This window comes from Ictalurus furcatus, chromosome 13 (assembly GCF_023375685.1).
Source record: "Ictalurus furcatus strain D&B chromosome 13, Billie_1.0, whole genome shotgun sequence".
Lineage (NCBI taxonomy): Eukaryota > Metazoa > Chordata > Actinopteri > Siluriformes > Ictaluridae > Ictalurus > Ictalurus furcatus.
In genome coordinates this window covers 4,497,776-4,516,719 of record NC_071267.1, presented here as the reverse complement: position 1 = coordinate 4,516,719, position 18,944 = coordinate 4,497,776, and the positions used below count along the sequence as shown (strand labels likewise).

The window sequence follows — 18,944 nt, the reverse complement described above, 5'->3', positions numbered from 1 at the left end:
TGCTATGAAATGTTTTAAATGTTCACCAGCTCTTCCGTGAGCTATACGCCCTGGAGATATGTGGGCATGCGTCAGAGATGTGGTGAGATATTTGAGACAGACACCAAATCCAGACTAACTCTAACCATTTTTTTTTATTGTTTATTAACACGTTTACATTAGCTGTGAGGTTTTGTTCAGAAAATATAATTTGTTTGTTATTTAGTGATTATTAAACATTAAACATTAGTGGCTATTAACGCAACTGCTGCTGAGGTGGCCGGGCTACTCTGGCCCCACCATTAACTCCGCGCATGTGATTTGCCAATGAATGACACATCACACATTTAATCTGTTCATAGTTACATTTAACATTATGGAACATCCATGAGACTCAAGTCTACAGGACAGGGAAGGTCAAGCTTTCTGGTTTCCCTGTAACATGACAAGCCACATTTTTTGTTTCATTAACTTTGAGAGACCAAAAAAAAAAAATAAAAAAAGAGGCAGGATAAGCGATAACAGGAACTAACTCCTGTGTCACGAAACTGACTTTTACAAAGTGCTGACACTCCTTCCATAAATGATTAAATAATTAAATATCTCCTAATGAAAACCTTCACCATATCGATGATTATATGCTTTTCTTTGTTATACAACGTTTATAATCTGCTTTTTATTAAGCTTAGATTATGTGGTGTAAATTATGTGGCTGCACAAGCCCCTGTGAATTAGCTGTTACTATAGAAATGACAACATATTAGAACAAGAGCATTAATATATACCTGCAATTCATGATACCATCGTAAATATTTGTAAGTCATAGAGGGGAGAGGGTGTGTGCGAATGTGCGTGCATGAGAGAGAGAGAGAGAGAGAGAGAGAGAGAGAGAGAGAGCACTGTCATATGTGCTGGACTGGAAGAACGAGTCCATGCCTAAGGTCTTGGTAGGATACAGAATGATTTTATTATTATTATTATTATTATTTTAAAGAATGACTCCTGACTGCATACTGCCTATACTGGGTATTACCTGTCCTGATGTTTTACATACTGCTTTATTGCAGTGAAGCACTTTGAGCTGCATTTTATTTATGAAACGTGGTGTATAAATAAAGATGATTATTATTATTGACAGCTGGTACGGATATGAGTTGTAACCCTTTTGACATAATAATAAACACATGGTTAATGATGTCAGGAGTAATGGTGGGACATGACTCAATAACATGCTGACACAAATGTTCAACAGTCCTAATTTTCTGTGTAAGCCAGTGCTTTCAAATGGCCTCAGAGATAAAACCCACTGTATGGTTTATCTTGTATGGATCCTGTTTCCTTAAATTTCGCAACAAGTCTACTAACTTACTCTGTGCTCTTGGTCTGGATGCAATCTTTTAAATTCAACACCAGCTTCTCTTTAACGTTCCTATGAGCAAAATTATTTGGTTTCTTTTTTTTTTTATTCTTCATAGTCTATAATGATATGAAAACGTACATGATCCCTATGATGCTGGACTTATGGAACACCCTGTAGTATCACTTTTAACATCCCATTCACTCTCACAAACTGTACATGTTAAAGCCATCCCTTCTGTATGAGTGATAAACTAAGTGCGGAGGAAGAAAGTGATTATAGGTTCAAAATGGCTGTTACTAAATATTTTAGCTTTGCAACGTACTTTTTGTCCATTTTTATAGATAATGTCATGCAGTGTCAGAAATTAAATAAACAAGTCACAAAGCCTTTTACCCAAAGCAAATAAGTCAGAATCCAAGTCAAGCAATTAAAGTTAAAAAGAAAGAAGAAATAAAAACATTAGTAACAATTCACTCCGTTCTGTATTAAATACATTATTTAATCATGAGAACATAAGGCAATGGTTACAAAAAAAATAAAAAAATAAAAAAAAAAATAAAAATAAAAAACACACCAGTAGAAGAGTGGAGAAGAAATCAGAATATGTAAAGCATATAACAAGCCAAAAGAAAAATACTATATATATGTGTAAAGTATGTAAAGAACTGTTCAATTCTGCTACACGCGGTGTGAGATGCATGGTTTCAGATATTGCACTCTGAACTCAGAGGTGGCAGCACCCCTCATGAACCTGGCATAGTTATGCTGAAAAACCATTTAAAATTTTTTATTTAAAATAAATTAATTTTAAAAATCAACAAGTGTACAGAGTTAGAATTTCCTGTAAAGTTTAAGACATTTCTGTGAGCCAAATAAACAGCGGTAATTACACTAATAAAAACATTAATAAAGACACTGAACATCTGACTAACAAGACAGTCACATGTTCAAGACAAAAAAAAAAAAAAAAAAAAACTACTAAGTCAGTGAGCCCAAGCAAGAGTGTGATGCATTGGCAAACACATGACCACAAACCAAAAAGAAAACACAGTGTCAACTTCAAACAGGCAACGGATCATAAGGTTGTGCAAATAACATTCATATAAACAGTAATTAATTTGGCAACTAAACCAGGAAGTGTGCAGTACAAGCAAAATCAGAAACCAAATCTAGAATAGTTACATACTTCCTATGCAGTGTTCTACAGGGAACTAATAGCATTTACACCCTCTGTAGTGCACTAAACAAGTGGATTAGACCTATTCAAGATTCAGAATCAGCTAATTCTTCATGAGGGGTAAAACATTGCATACTGCTTGAACCGAGTAACTCCCTTTTAATTACTTGGCAATAGTAATAAAAAACATAATTGTGTAAAGAATTATGATGTTATGTGACAGTGTACAAAATGTTATCATTCGTATAATAATCACGTTTTTGGCAGAATGATTTAAAAACAATCAGACAAATCGGTAGGAATAATATTAAGCATTAAGAACAAAAACGAAAAGATGAGTTTTAGGACCGTTCTATGTATAAATTAAAATGTAAATAAGAGTAGAACGCTACAATGTTGCTGCCATATTATAACAGACCTTCAATTCCATTAAGAACAGCATCATTAAGATAGAGTCCTATTATAAAACCATGCTTTTCATACACATAAACGTAGAAGTGTAGCCATATCAAAACAGGGGGGCTTTGATCCTTGGCAAAACACTGCTTCGTGCGTTTCTTAAACATGGTTCCTTAGCAAAATGTTATATATATATATATATATATAAAAACAAAACAAACAAACAAAAAAAAAGCACTAATAATAAAACCCTGGAAAAACCATAGGTTAATGAGATGAAAAGAAAAAAAAAAATCAAAAATAGCGTCTATCCATTATAGGTGCGTATGGAGAGTTTATACGTACATATGTATTAAATAAGTGCACTTAAGGCAGTGTAAATAAATATATTCAAATTAGACTCCATGATCCTGGTTGAGCTCTGCAGCGATCATGTCACAGCTAGTGGTGGTCGTGAGGAACATAAGCTGGGAGTGTGGGAAATATAGCAGGATGCATGATTTATTCAAGAAGGTCTCTCTCTTTATATCTCTGCAGACGCTCACAGCGAGGACAGGTAACACTCTGGGCTTTACAGGAGGAGTGGAAAACAGTTTTGCATGCCTTACACCTGTGAGAAAGCAAGAAAGAATGCAATCACAAAATGATATGTTTATGACTGTATAGGGCAGGGGTCCAATCTTATCCGGAAAGGGCCGGTGTGGGTGCAGGTTTTCATTCCAACCAATCAGGAGGCACACCTGATTCCACCTGTTTAATCAGTTGATCTTGGCTTTCAATAGACTTTAGGTGTGGCTTCTGCTTGGTTGGAATGAAAACCTGCACCCACACAGGCCACACCGGATAAGATTGGACACCCCTGGTATAGGGTTTCAAGGTGGTGCATGGCTGAAGACTAGAGCGATGAATCGATCTCAGTGCGCAGCTATCCATGTTCAGCTCTTTTTCCGTCATTTCCGACAAGCCATCCAATATTGTCCTGTCTAGTAAGCATGCACTGTCCAGTGTATATACATGGTCCTATTTATTTGCCATTTTGCACTCGTCTCGTCTCACACTGTGAGTATTTATACTTCATTAAGTACCTACTGTATCGTGCATCGTACAATGGTCCCGAAGAAACATTTTGTTCCCATGTACGCACGTTATATGAAGGAATGACTATTAAAATCAGTTGACTTGACAAAGCTTTTAAAAATCCTGTGACCATTTACACAGTTTGTGGTTCAAAATGAAAGTCTCACATTTCATTGAAAGGGGAAGGTGAGGCTTCTCGATGAGCAACCATGTTATGGCACCATATTGAAGATTTATCGTATTTTGTGCATACCTAGAGGTGGTGTCAAACTGAAAAGGAAAAATGATGTCGTCCACGTTGCAGATCTGGCAGATGAAGCCTCGCTGAGTGCAGAGGTCGCAATGATGCACGTGCTTGCAGGAGAACTGGATGAGAGACTGCAGGAAGGACTCGTACTGGCTGTCCGCTATCTGTGTGGAAGGAGTGGGGGAGAGATTGAAAAGCAGCAATACAGAAAGGACTTGAGCGAATAAATATTCATTTCAGCAGAGATACTATCAGGCAGTTGATTGGTTTTGTCCATGGTCCGTGTTATAGTGCTGGGTAATATAAACGAGACACGAGTAAAAATGTCAATCATTCTATTTCAGTTTAGCAAAACTACAAATACATCTATGGACCACATTCCCACTGCTTTAAAACTAATTTATGTTTTGGGCAACAAGCGTTATGTGCATAACAAACAGTAGCTATTTTTGCACCGCCACTAGACTGGTTTATTTCTTGACTATGCACTTCCTTTCCCTACAGCGTCACTATGATTGTATTCGGTTCATAAGCTGTTTAATCTGTTCATTCTGAATGGGTTTATCAAGTGATGTGGCTCTTTCTAAATGACCAACAACTTTACAGAACAACCCTACCTGCCTGAAGTCCAGCACGCTATATAGATCACTTGACTCCAATAGGTAGGTTCTCTGCTTCAACCTGCAATGAAAACAGCGATCTTAAACTGATCATAATTACACACTTATGGAATGGAACATGATTAATTGTACATTAGTGTAGCGTTTCCTGTATCTGTTCACATTTTTGTTCTCCCCAGATCCCGATGCACATGAATTAATCAATCGAGAACTCGGCACTGACAGGAAGCAAAAACAGTTTGGGAAAGTGGACAGTTTAGGAAACAGCGCATTAGTCTGTAACGTGTACACACACACACACACACACCTGGCCTCCACTTTTTTCCGGATTCCACTCCGACAGGTGAGCAGGTAATCTCCAAGAAGGCGGAGTCTCTGCCTGAAGCGTTGCACTGTTGCCATGGTTTCACTGTGATCAAACAAGTCAGGGTTTAAGAGGTCAAGATTGAGCAAGGGCTCCTGCTCAATGTCCGTCAGCAGCTTCAAGGCCTGCCTGGAGACCTACATGCATACATATGTGCACACACACACACACACACACACACACACACACACACACACACACACACACAGAGAGAGAGAGAGAGAGAGAGAGGGACAGAGAGAAATAGTGAAACAGGGAAGTACAAGAAATAATCCGATTGTGTTGAAGCATACTGACAGTGCTCACCTCACGTGCGGTGAGATCCCAGTTGTGCACAACGCGAGAGGGGATGATGGTGGTGTCACCTTGGTGACAGGTATCACAGTAGTATTGACCCGAGAACTCACACAGCCTGGCTCGTCCCAAAGAAACACCAATCTGCCTCAGACAGCCTACACATGCACACGCACATTCACATGGATATTCACTTGAAACCCTAAAACAAAAAGTGCTTTTACCAGGTTAATTAAACTCACAGAATAAAAGTATTCTTCTCTTGTACACGAGTTATACCACCATACTGCATATAAAAAGGTATGAATGCAGGCAACATGTAGCCATATATAAATGACTTCATGCTGACCGGTACGTCCTAGCTTGCATTCTTAGTCACATTAGGATGTTGCTAGAGTTATATTAAAACCACAAGGCATACCTGCACATTTGAAGTTCTGTGCATTTAGCCCTTTTTCTTTAGGGACGATTGTCAGATAGGGCAGAAGCACTGCATCCCCCTTCAGCCTGTGCTGAACAAGTCTGCGGATGTTGCCTCCACTCAGAGATGTGATTTCACCTCCGGTCTCATTGTCCTCCTCCAGGTATGAATCCAGCGCATCTCGGATAATGCTCCTCCAGGCCCGTGCCTCCTCGCCACTCTCGGCCTGCACCGTTAGTGTCTCCTTTGCGGTCAGCACCTTGAAAAACAGCCCAAAACGAGCCATATTATAAAGACATCATGCAACTTCAAACGTTTTAGCATGCTCAAAGTGCAAAGAGTACCTTAAAGAAGGCAGGGCCGCCCAGCGCCACGGCAGGCACCACATCCCGCACAGCATCGATGCCATAAGAGAAAAGGCGTGTTTTACACCCATTCTGCATTGAAAAACCTTGAAACAGCTCCAGCGAGAGAGAGAGCACCATCAAACGCCAACCTTGCTCCTCCCGGTTCAGGAGCACCACTGTCTCCTTGATGGCATCTGGTTCTAGCTCACAGGGCCTGTTCCAGTCTATCTCAGGCAGATTAGATGGCTCAGTGGGTATAGAGACAGGCATGATAGAGGGTGAGAGGTCATCCCAGTCATCAAGCGGTTGGTGCCGCACATTGCTCACAGCCTCTAATATGCGCTCCACCCAGTCCTCAGCCTCGGCTTTGCTCGGTGCCCGCAACTGGAGCTTCTTTCCAGAGAATTCGAGATGGAAGCGGCCATCGGAGCCCAGGTGCACATCCTCACAGCGCAGCAGTGAGCGGTTTTCACAGATGTTACGCTCCTCATCGTCAGCATACAGGCGAAGCTCAAATGGTGACAACTCACAGTGGCATGCACGCCACAGACCCATAGGACCACGCCGTTCCAGCTGGCCCAGCTTTAGAAGACCTCGAAACGGGTTCGACAAGCCTTATAGGAACAAACAAACAAAAAAAAAATTTAGAAATATGTTTTACAAAGCAGAGGAAAATGAGCAAAAGGTAAAGTTGGCGTTCAATACAAAATAACTATAGTATTATCCAAACCTCAAGAGCAACAGGGTTTAGAGTTTATAATTTAACAGGGTTTATAGTCGCTACTTTTGCAAGTTAGGCTAAGCAAGTTGTTTTGTATCTTAAAGTTCAAACATATCCATGTGCCTACACCCTTAAAACACATGCACATGTGCTAGAACACCTAAATAGGGTGAGCTGTCTGAATTGAGAGGTAACATGATTGACAGGCAATTAGTAATTCCTCCTAGACCTGATAAGTTGGATTCTGCTGGTCCATGACAACTTAACAATATTACATAATTTTTTTTATTTATATTATATATATATATATATATATATATATATGAGACATCCAATAATAATGTCCAGACCTTTTTTTAAAGAGGAAGAGCTAAATAAACCAGAGTTTAAATGGAAGCTTGTCAACAGGAAACATGTAAACGTGCATAACCATATAATGAAAACCACTGGTCTGTGAAAGGTACTTGTGTTTTTCAGTTCCTCAAATTATGCTAATTATCAGGGTTTTCTAACACGTACACAGAAACGGGACAATCGCCAGCTCACACATCCCTAGGGCTGCAGTGCAGGCACCATTAGTGTGCGAGTCTGAGCCTGAGCCACTTCCCTACTTTAGACACATGATCAAAGTCACACAGCAGGAGTCACATAGCATTTGCATTCTCATTAGTGAAAGCAGTTCCTACTCATGTAGCTCAGTGTGACATTTTGTTCCACAAAGTCAGCTATACTTTGAGAACTGTTTCATTATTTTTTATATTTATATATATATATATATATATTTTTTTTATTGATTGATTTCACACAAAACAATTGGAGAGAATCTTACATTTAAATGAAGTAAATTTATTTTTAAATAAAAATGCATTTTAACAAACCCATACGTCACAAGTACTGGCACCTTTACAAAATCAACTAAAGCATGGTCCCTGTTTAAAATTCAGAGAGTTAAGGAACTCTTTAGTGGTCATCCACTTCCTGTTTCACTGGAGTGTAAATTTGAGGTGGCACAGAGGCGAAATTCTCTCAATCAACATGAGCAAGATTAGAGAATATTAGTGCGCTGAGCATAAATCAGCTGAAAATGCAGATATCCACTGATAGGGCAATAGTTAAGAATTAACCGGAGCTGTAACGTAATCAACATGCCATGTAATCAACCGGAGCTGTAATGTAATCAACATGCCATGTTATCAACCGGAGCTGTAATGTAATCAATAGGAAACACAATAAAGCATTTTTATTGTCAGGGCACCAACACTAGGATTTGACTGCTTCAGTAAAATAGTAATTGGGGAGAATAAGCTTGAATAAGTTGTATAATAGGCGGACATCTTATATGTAATGTCATTATCCACTTACCAATCTGTCTACGACGAACCACACTAGGTGGAGATTGGTGGGATTCAGGTTCAGCAACAGGAGATACCGTTCCATTAAGCTGGGCAAATTCTACAACACCATCAGGCTCTTCAGAATCTCCACTTGCATAAGTATCTGGCTTATAAATATCCTCCTCTGAGATCCAAGACCTGGATTTCTGAGAAACATGAGTGAGATGGTCTCATTAACAGGCATTCAGCTCCATTCAATTCCAACAATGTACACAAACTCAATTATTTTCAGCAGTTGATGATCTATAGAACCAGAGTGTGAGAATGGGAGACTTAAGAAACTTACTTGATGAGAACAGACAGAGCCTGCAGATGTTTTCCTGCTCAGAGCATTAGAAGTGTGAGGGAAAGAAGCATTCTCTGAGTTTTTTACCAGCTCAACGTCACTAGAAATCGATGGAGCAAGAGTGTCAGGAGCCGATGAATCAGAAGTCAGAACCTGACAGGTTAACATAGGGGTGGAAGTATCAAAGGAAATAGCAGGAGAGTCTTCATCCTGCTTCTGATCTTCTATGATGCGAGACTCAACGTCTATTGGTCTTATATTTACAAGAGCTGCAGGCTCTGCTAATTCCTCTCCTAATGGCTCTCTCTCCAAAACAACTGTGTGCGTGTTGGGGATAGATGAATCCATGGAACATTCAAGCATTTGGTGTATATCCTGTTTGTTACAGGAGTCTTCATCACTACTGCTGTGAGGAGAGGACTCGATCATTCTGTCTGCAGCAGGGCTAAGCACATCAAGGTCTTTTATTATATCTTGGCTAGAGGAGCTACTCGTTCTGAAACAACAGACAGACATTTCAGATGACTGAGTCAATATAATTCAACAGGATTTCAGAAACTGTAATAAAAAAAGAAAGAAAGAAAGAAAGAAAGACTAGCCATAAATACTACATTCAATCTTGTCATAAAACATAAGACTAAAGTATCACTTTCATGTTTTTAAACCTTACAAGAAACCCACAACTTTCATCTGCCCACCCAGGTTTTATTTAAACACTTCTCCAAGTTATTTCTATTATCCCCACCCAAATTTATGCTTTGGCTTACTCACTCTCCAAGTGCACTCTTGTTCTCCGTTTGGCAGCTCCAGCTCTCTCTTTCCGAGCCAAAGCTGGAAGAGAGATGGCAAGAGCCAGCTGTGTCCAGGCTGAGGTCTGAGGGTGTCCTGCCTTCCTGACCTCTCCCCGAGCCCCCGGATCCAGATGACTGTGATGCTGTATCCCAGGATTCTCTGCGTGAAGAGGGAGGCCCCAAATCATCAGTAGGCAGCAGTGGACATAGACCGGCAAGTGCCAGCGGTGTGGTGGTCCACTCATTGAGCATTGCAGATTTGTAGGAGAGCTGGAAAGCAAGCGAGGCCAGGCCTTGCAGAAGGCTGAGTAGCACCTCACGCTCCTCAGGGTCAAGGAGCAGTGCACCAGGCTGGTAGTGGGCCCCCAGCTTGGTGCCCTCACGGAGAAGTGAAATCAGGTAGCACTCCAATAGTCCATCATTCAGTGCCAAACGCACCCATGCCCTGCACCGGCCTACGTCAGAGTTGATGAAGCTCAGGCCCTCTAGCTCCAGAATCACGTTTCTAAAAGACAAAACAAATATTTTAAGGTGATTTCATCGGAACCATTTTAAATGTCTGGTAATAAATCAAATCAACAGGGATATGGTTTATTTTTCCATGTTGTGCACTGCTCAGTCAAAGCTAGAAAATGCAGTAACGTTACAAAATGTATCCAGGTTCATAATAAATATGAGACAGCTGTACAAATTGAAACTGCGTGTGATGGGCCGCACATTCAAGCTAATCTCATTTCACTCGTTTATGTCTACAATGCAGATTTTACTTTGGTCTTTCCTTTCAAATCTTTCAGTTAAGACATACATTTCATTGTGCCATTGCTAGTCTAAAATGACTGACAGGCTTGTTCTATCAGCATGCTGCACTACACCGTCTCACTGTTTGCAGCCAACTGTGCATAAAACATTCACCACCCAACCGTTAGACAACGCCATATAATTATTAATTTTACACCTCAGAGGGAAATAGAGAAAATTACGTTACTTTGGTAGCGGTATTCATGTGGTCATATCATTTACCGGACTGCCATTCAGTTAAATATGGTGTTTTTGCCTTGTATTCGCCTGGCAGTATATATGCATACTTAAGCAGTATTAATCTAAATGGCAGTAAATCCAAACTATTCAATGAGCAGTTTCTCATCCCTTTCCTTCTTTTCATTTTACTTTCAGTCCAGATGTAAGCTGATGAAAGGGTCTCGATTTTTACCGCACACTGAAAGAAAAGACTGGATACCTACATCCAGCCATCCCACCCACACAGTCCTGTCATACTGAGTACAGTTAGCTAATCACAACAAAGTAGTTTGAAAGCATTCTAGGCTTAACTGCTCATGTGAAAATTCCACTGGAGTGGTTTCTCTGCTTGCTCTGAACTGTTTGGGTCCTTAGCAGAAAATAGGCTCATTGCTAATTCACTCAAAACAAAAACGAGTAACAAAGCATTCAAGAAAATGTCTTGTCACTCTGATATACCAAACAAAAGGAGGGTTTAAGATGGGTCCCAAAGTGTAAACACAACACTTCCAATGATTAGTTTATATATTTATTACTTTAAGTATACTTTATTTAATCTCCAAGGGGAAACTTTTGGTTTTCCTTTCCATATATCTTAACTTGAAAGGAATCTGTGCTCAAAGTTAATAGTTTTTTTGTGATTGTTGCAGTCAAAAATGCTTGATTTTGCTGTGACTTTTTCCTAAATTTGAGATGCAGCATTTTTTCTGAGTTTTTTGTGCTGTTTTTTTTTTTTGCAGAAAACTACTTGAATTGGCAAACTTGCAGTTGCACGAAATTGTTTTGCACGTTCTTTCGCAGAAATGTTTGTTGGTAAATGAGACCTTTTAGCTGTACTCATGTTGAACACGCATGAATCGAAGAGGGCTTTGGCTAAATGGGTGTAGTGATGATATCAGATGACACATCTTGGGCCAAGTCTGTGGTAATTTTTTTTTTTAAATGGCAAGCTCCTCCGGATATTGCAGGGTTTGCATTAATTTCTTTGAAATCCAGGAGGGACTGGCTATTATACAAGATCTCTGGAGCTGTTAAGGGCTTTCCTCAAAAGGGCCAAAAGTGACCTTCTGAGAAATTGAACTCAGTTTTTCAGGCACTAGTTCAACATACCCTAAATATACAAGTATAATACTTTATATGACAAGATCTGTCTAAACCAAATTACATAGCAATTACTAATCACATATCCAAGTAAGATAAAAACCTGCACTATTTGAGCTTGATTAGTGTTGGACTAAAGAGGAGCATTTCACCTGACAGCAATAACAAGAACTGATTGACTTAAGTAGTCAATCAATATCAGAGTAAGATAACAGAACAAAACGCCAATAAATGAGTCTAAGGGCTAAAACTGTCCCATAGGTCTATATATGCAGAGCAGAATCACTTGACCAGTGCTGGAGACAACTCCAGAGACTATTACCAAACAACATGACTCAACTAATCCTACAGTTTGTCACAATCCTAGTCACAAATTTACCCTATGATCTTAGAAACATTTCCTCATTAAACATTCTGAACAGAAAAACCTCTCAACCACAAAAGAATTATGTTGATTTGCAGACTAAAGGCAGTTGAACAGCAATGACTAGGTCAATTGGGGCCAGGTACTCCATGACATGCCTGTGAGTGATGGTCTTAAGCAGGTTCCAGAAGACGGGCTGAGGAAGTGAGCCCCCTTTGCGGTTGCGCGCTCCTGTTCCATCTGTGCGGATGTGTTTACTCCGGAGGCCATGAATGAACACGGCTTCCAGAGCACAGCAGAGCTGGTTGGCCTCAGAGTCCTCGCTGGTCACCGGTGCATCTGTGGTCACGTAGCGCTTCTGCAGCGTCTTCAGCGTCTGTGCTATCTTCTCTTTGATCCACTGCAGAGGAGATGGGCCAGAATTATTGAACAAAGACAAAGATGAAACATCGCCATTTCACTACTGTTTAGCCCAATTTGCTGTTTTTCATCAGGGAGGAGATAAAGCTCAAGAAAGTAAGATAGCGAAACATGAAAGGAATGTAACCACAAGTAGGTAATTGTATGGGATAATCATTGATTGGACTGCAACACTACAACAGCTACATCTTGCCTGGGTTGATATCATTATAACCACCTCAACAATTTGCAAAGTAGTACACAGAAAGGAAGTAAAATAATAATTCTTCAAGTGAAGACAGCTTGGCTTTTTATCATGAAAAAAATGTTTCCAGTTTTACAATTTTCAGTTGTTTTTTTAATTTTTAAATTAAAACTATCTACATCAAGTAATATTCAAAGATCAAATGTGATTTGCATTAGAAGGCTGTGTTAGTCCAGTGAATAAGAAAACAACCAACAACAACAACAACAACAACAACAACAGATTCAGAAATGTTTTTGAAATTTCCATAGTTTTCCAGGTCTGGAAATGCATGCCTGAAATTGGCAGACTTTTCATACCTGTGTAATGAAACCAAACCACTGTAACACAACTCACTTGAGAACAGGAAGAAATACAGTGGGGGAAATAAGTATTGAACGGGTCAACATTTATTTTTTCAGTAAATATATTTCCAGTGAGGTTATTCACGTGAAATTTCCACCAGACATCAGAATTAACTCAAGAAATCAGGAAATATAAAGAATTCACATCATTAACGTTCTTAAATAAAGTTGTGTGTAATAAAGTGGAATGGCACGGGGAAAAAGTATTGAACACACTAACTGAAATTTATTTAATACTTAGTGGAGAAGCCTTTGTTTGTAACGACAGCTTCAAGACACTTCCTGTATGAAGAAATGAATGGGCCGCAGTATTCAGGTGTGATTTTGGTCCGTTCTTCTAAACATATTGTCTTTAAATCTTGTTCAATTGGATTCAAATCAGGTGAATGACTGGGCCATTCTAGCACCTTGATTTTTTTCTTTGAGACCAATTGAGGGTTTCCCTTGCTGTATGTTTGGATCGTTGTCCTGCTGGAAGCTCCACCCACATCTCATCATCATCCTGGTAGATGGCAGCAGATTCTTCTCAAGAATCTCCTGGTAAAGGCCTCCATTCATCGTTCCTTCAATTATATTAAGTCTGCGATGAAAAACAGCCCCACACCATGATGCTTCCACCTCCAAACTTCACTGTTGGTGTAGTGTTTTTAGGATGATGTGCAGTGCCATTTCTTCTCCAAACATGGTGTGTAGTATCACAGCCAAAAAGTTCAATGTTGCTCTCGTCTGGCCAGACTACACTCTCCCCTGGCCAGACTACACTCTCCCAGTATTTCATAGGCTTGTCCAAATGAGTTGTAGCAAACTTTAAACGAGCTTCGACATGCCTTTTCTTTAGTAATGGAGTCTTGTGGGGTGAGCGTGAGCAGTGGAGTGCACTGCCTATTGTTTTCTCTGTGACGACGGCACCTGCTGCCTCCAAGTGTTTCTGGAGCGCTTTCTGAGTGGTCCTTGGCTCTTGGGCTACTCTTCTGACTCCCTGGTCAGAAGTCTTGCGAGGAGCTCCTGTAAAATGTACGGCTGATGACAGAGTGATGTTGCTTGAACTTGTAGATAATGACCCTAATGGTGCTTACTGGAAGATTCAGAAGTTTTGAAATACGTCTGTATCTGCATCCATCAATATGTTTCGCAACAATAAGGTTGCAAAGGTCTTGGGAAAGCTCTTTGGAAATATTTTTACTAAAAAAATAAATAAATAAATAAATAAAATGTTGACACGTTCAATACTTATTTCCCCCCACTGTACACTCACATCAGCTTTTATTTTGCTGCCATTGTTATCTGAACATGTGGTAGGAAGAGCTGTTTTACTGGTCCGCATACAGATTACATGTCCATCCTGCCTTTAACCTGTTTTGTTCAGCAAGAAGCAAGGTGGAAGTGATGACCAGTTAAGGCCTTGCCACATGAATCTGACCCACAGTGACAGGCTGGCATGTCACATGATGTCAGCTGACTGACTACACATAGGAACATGACCTGAGAGTGTGAGAACTACTAGGCAAGGTTGTGGCGTTTTTCCCGGTGCTTCTGTGCATCTTTCAAGTTATTTGTATAGCACTTTTAACAGACAGACATTGTCCTAAAGCAGCTTTACAGAAATGTATAAATTCAGGATATAAATTTTAAATGTATGACTTTATCCCTAATGAACAAGCCAGAGGTGACACTGGCAAGGAAAAACTCCCAGAGACAATATGAGGAAGCAACCTCACGTGTAACCAGACTCAAAAGGGATCCATCCTGATCTGGCTGACATGCTCAAAATGCTCAATGACACCGAGGAAGGATACAAAGTTTCGACCCAGCAAAATATTTCATCTGACTGAACCAAGTACATGAAAATACTGTAGCAGAACTGGTCAATGTATTGTATGGAAAAAAACCCAAAAAACAAGTTGAACTCCACACTAACGGTGTTGACAGGGATGCCTCCGTCACCAGCAAGTCTAGTTGGTATACTAATTTGCATGCCAGAATGACCCTTAAATACACTTCAAACGTGAAGGAAGCTATTGGAGAAGAACTATTTCAGACATTTTGCCTTGCTGGGACTCTGACCCAGTTTGCATAAATCGCAAAAACTAATCAGTTCATCTGCTGGTTACAACCATTCATTTTATGTACCACTTATTTCTACACAGGGTCATGGAGGAGCCTATCCCGGGGGACTTGGGGCACACCCTGAATGGGGTGCCAACCTATCGTAGAGCACAATCACACACTACAGACAATTTAGAGATGACAATCACCCTACAAAGCATGTATTTGGACTGGGGAGGAAACCACCAAAGCACAGGGAAAACATGCAAGCTCCACATACCAAGGTGGAGCTGGGAATCAAACGCCCCAACCCAGGCAGTGTGAGGCAAATGTGCTAACCACTAAGCCACTGTGCTCCCAGTTTCACTCATAATTCCATATAAATCCTACAAACCTTCAGCCACATCTTGTTCAAGAGAGATCACGCTAGACCCCCCAAAAACATAATGCCTAACCCACTCTGTGGTGGAGGCATAAAAGCTTGCAATAGTTCAGTAACTTTTTTACTTATTTATTTATTTATTTAAAAACATGAAACAGCTCAGTATCCATCCACTCCATCACAACTTGTTGCTGCCAATTACTAAGTTAACTCAGAAAAGTTAACAGTTATCATAGATTTTTTTTTTTGTTCCATTTACCCTGTCTGATCTGATTAGTAAAGTGACAACATGGCCTGTTGAACGCAATTATAAAGTGATCATGAAAACAGAATGTTAACTGACAATTGAACAGTAAAGTATGAGTCTATTCTCTGCTTCAAGTTCAGAACAAATCTCAGTTTTGGTTTTTGAGATTTTGCTGTGGCTTTTTTTCCTCTCTAAAATTTGCGATGCAACTTGCAGAGTGTTTTTTTGCTTTTCTTGCAGAAAACTACACGAATATGTGAAACTGCAGTGCCATAAAATTGTTTTGCATGGTCTTTCTTTTTGCAGTGATGTTTGTTGGTAAGTTAGACCTTTTAGCTGTACCCATGTTGGACTCACATGAACCGAAGGTGGCTTTGGCTGAATGTGCGTTGGGGTGACATCACATGATGTGTCTTGGCCCAAATCTGTGGTCATTTTTTTAATTGCAAGTTCCTCTGAATATTGTGGCATTTGCTTGATTTGGCATTAATTTCCAAGAGGACCAAAATATCTGTTCTGTTCCGACTCTGCGGTGCTAATCAAACCAGTAACATGAAGCAGTGGTACAAAACAAAAAACACCTTCATAATGATGTGCCTTATATATAGCCATAAACTAATCATTAATGTTTAAGCCTTAACAGGTAACAGCTGTTGGCATTCAGCCTTGCCCTAACCGCTAACCATACATTGCCAGGAAACTGGAATTCTTATCTCCTGTCACACTGAGACAAACCTTTGACCTTCTGAGGCACTGCACCACTGACTACGTTTACATGGACAGCAGTGATCTAATCACTGACCTTATTCTGAATAAGACAATACTGTGATAAAGGTGTTTACATGAGTCGCTTTTATAATACTCCTTTCATCTTCCCGTTTTACATGTTATAGAACAGAGATCGACAAACGGCACACGTCATTACGTCACGCCGTCCGACGTTCCCTCAAGAATTTCACGTATCGACATACAGTTCGTCTTCATTATGGTACGGTATACAGTTTGGGGGGGTTTCATTTTTAACTTTACGAAAGCTTCAAGTCCAGTTAATTAATTTGTCATGCTGTACGTGCAAATAGACGACTGCTTGAAGCCGTTGGCTGCGTCCCAAACCGCGTACTTACCTACTATATAGTAGCTCGGATACATGCATTTCTTCTACTATGTAGCAGGTAAGTACGTGGTTTTGGACGCAGCCGTGCTCTCTTGTTTGCCGTCAAACGGTTGAGCACTGCCGTGTGTGCGCGCACGTGTCCTGTCGCAAAATGCGGTGAAAACTCCCACATTAATAATGTGATTAAGGTGTGTACATGTCTGTAACGCACGTCGATAATGCGACTAAAACAGGAATACTCCACACGTCTTAATTCAATCTGTGTTTACTTCGAGAATGACTATTCAATTAAGGTAATTAAAAATTGCTGATTACATGCTAGTTTCTTAATCAGAGTATCGTCTTAATCAGGTTAATATTAGATTATTGTTGTCCATGGAAACGTACTGAATGTGTCAGTAGAGCAAGGGTGTTACTGAGAATCAAAACATAAGCACCATGTGATCCTCTAGGGCTGAACATGAATGCTTAGGAATAAAAAGAAGTGCAGATGAAATACTTAGGCATAATTGAAGATCAACAAGCTGCTCAACAGTTGTTGTTTTTTTTTAATTATTTAAGAGCTCCCTATACTAACCTGTATGACATTTTTGGCCTCTAGGACAGAGTCAGGGAGCTGTGTTGCAAGCATGTCTCCTCTCAGTTCCTTCTTACTTCCACTGGACACACTGAGGAGGGGAAAAAAAGCAAACATGGCACAAAGTTAAATCTCCCTATGCACTTCAATTGAGCACATACAGGACATTATAATGATTATAAGGCATCAGGATGAAAGATGGGCTTAAGTTAATTCAGAAAGTTAGATCTTTCTGGAAAGTTTCTGTCTCAGTCAATGGTAATGACACGCCGTTTCACAATCGCGTATTTTTCCTCCACCTGTATTGAATTTCTCGGGCTAGGATTGGCTAGGAATATCCCGCCTCCTGCTCTGCGATTGGTTAACAGTTCACTCCAAAATGCAGTTAACCAATCACGACACAGGAGAAAACATATGCAGAAAAAAAACATTTTTTGGGGGGCAGTCAGGCAGACATAATGAGACGTAGATATAACAATGAAACAATTTAAGCCTTCCTTAACGAGAAGTGAGTCGAGAAAAGATAGCGTTTCGCTTTCTCTGACTGATTCATAGGAGTTGTAAGAGTATGAAAAACATACATAGTATAGTATAATATATAGTTGAGGACTGTTAGCTCGTGCTCTGACTCACCAATCAACAACTGACCATTAGATCTTAGAAACAAAGAAAACAAAAGATTAAAGATAAAGTCGTGAGATCACGAAAGATTTGCATTTCAGTTGCAACAATGTAACACAACTCCACAATCAACACAAGCCATGTCGAGAACTGTAAAGTATCCGTAGTCTATACAATGTATCCGCGTGTGTTGGAGGAAATTAAAAACAACATGCTGCTGGCTTCGAGACATTATTTAGATGATTTAAGAAAAAAAAAAGATGCATAAATGATGATAAAACACACTACAAAATGCACACACTGAAGTGAGCGTGTTTGTTTGTAGTCACGGAAGGTGCAGTATCCTAATGTTAGCCAGCTAACCTTCATGTACGCTGATAAACTACTCAAAAAACCGAGACGTTCTGCCATTACATTCAGCACTTACCATGCTGTGAACGGATCTCCTTTACCTCAGGTTTAATGCTGTCAGATCAGTTAATCATGGACTCAGACGAGGAGCAGAGTACTAGGCGGAAGACACAGGAGTCTGCCGAAATCTCTCCGCTCAGCTGAGACTACACCGAGGCATTATGGGAACGGATCACGCGCTTCCTGTTGACGAGCGTTCGTATTGCGCAATCTCATCACAGCCTTTATTTACCACAGACTGTGCATCAGGTTATAGCAATCAGAGACTGGAATAAAGTTGGTTTGAAGTTGAAGGTTCGATATTCGCGGATATGTGGAAATTAAGGGACCGTCTCTAAAGTTACATACGACATTGTTATACACGATTCTAATTTCAATAACATTTGAAGGGAATGACTTACAGTCACATAACCAACTGTAAAGTGTTCATCTAGGTGTCAGGTATAACCTTTCAGATTTTTGATATTTAACAAAATACACTATTAAATCATATATAAAAATTGCCATGTATTTTATTACTGCATGGGCTTATACACAAAATATACCATAATTTTAAGCTCAATAGCATTTGAAGGGAGT

General features: G+C 40.0%; 1 protein-coding gene across 1 annotated transcript; it reads right to left on the bottom strand.

Annotated features, from left to right (window-relative positions):
- Window positions 1-1,970: 1,970 nt before the first annotated feature.
- On the bottom strand, window positions 1,971-18,609 carry plekhm1 (pleckstrin homology domain containing, family M (with RUN domain) member 1). Its single transcript, XM_053640138.1, has 13 exons — window positions 18,382-18,609; window positions 17,334-17,424; window positions 12,118-12,359; window positions 9,458-9,982; window positions 8,687-9,182; window positions 8,369-8,546; window positions 6,283-6,899; window positions 5,939-6,197; window positions 5,530-5,675; window positions 5,167-5,360; window positions 4,857-4,920; window positions 4,246-4,403; window positions 1,971-3,525 (listed from the first exon to the last, which is right to left on the bottom strand). The coding sequence occupies exons 2-13, from the start codon at window positions 17,385-17,387 to the stop codon at window positions 3,417-3,419; spliced, it is 3,042 nt and encodes a 1,013-aa protein (XP_053496113.1). The 5' UTR covers window positions 17,388-17,424; window positions 18,382-18,609; the 3' UTR covers window positions 1,971-3,416.
- Between the last annotated feature and the right edge of the window lie 335 nt (window positions 18,610-18,944).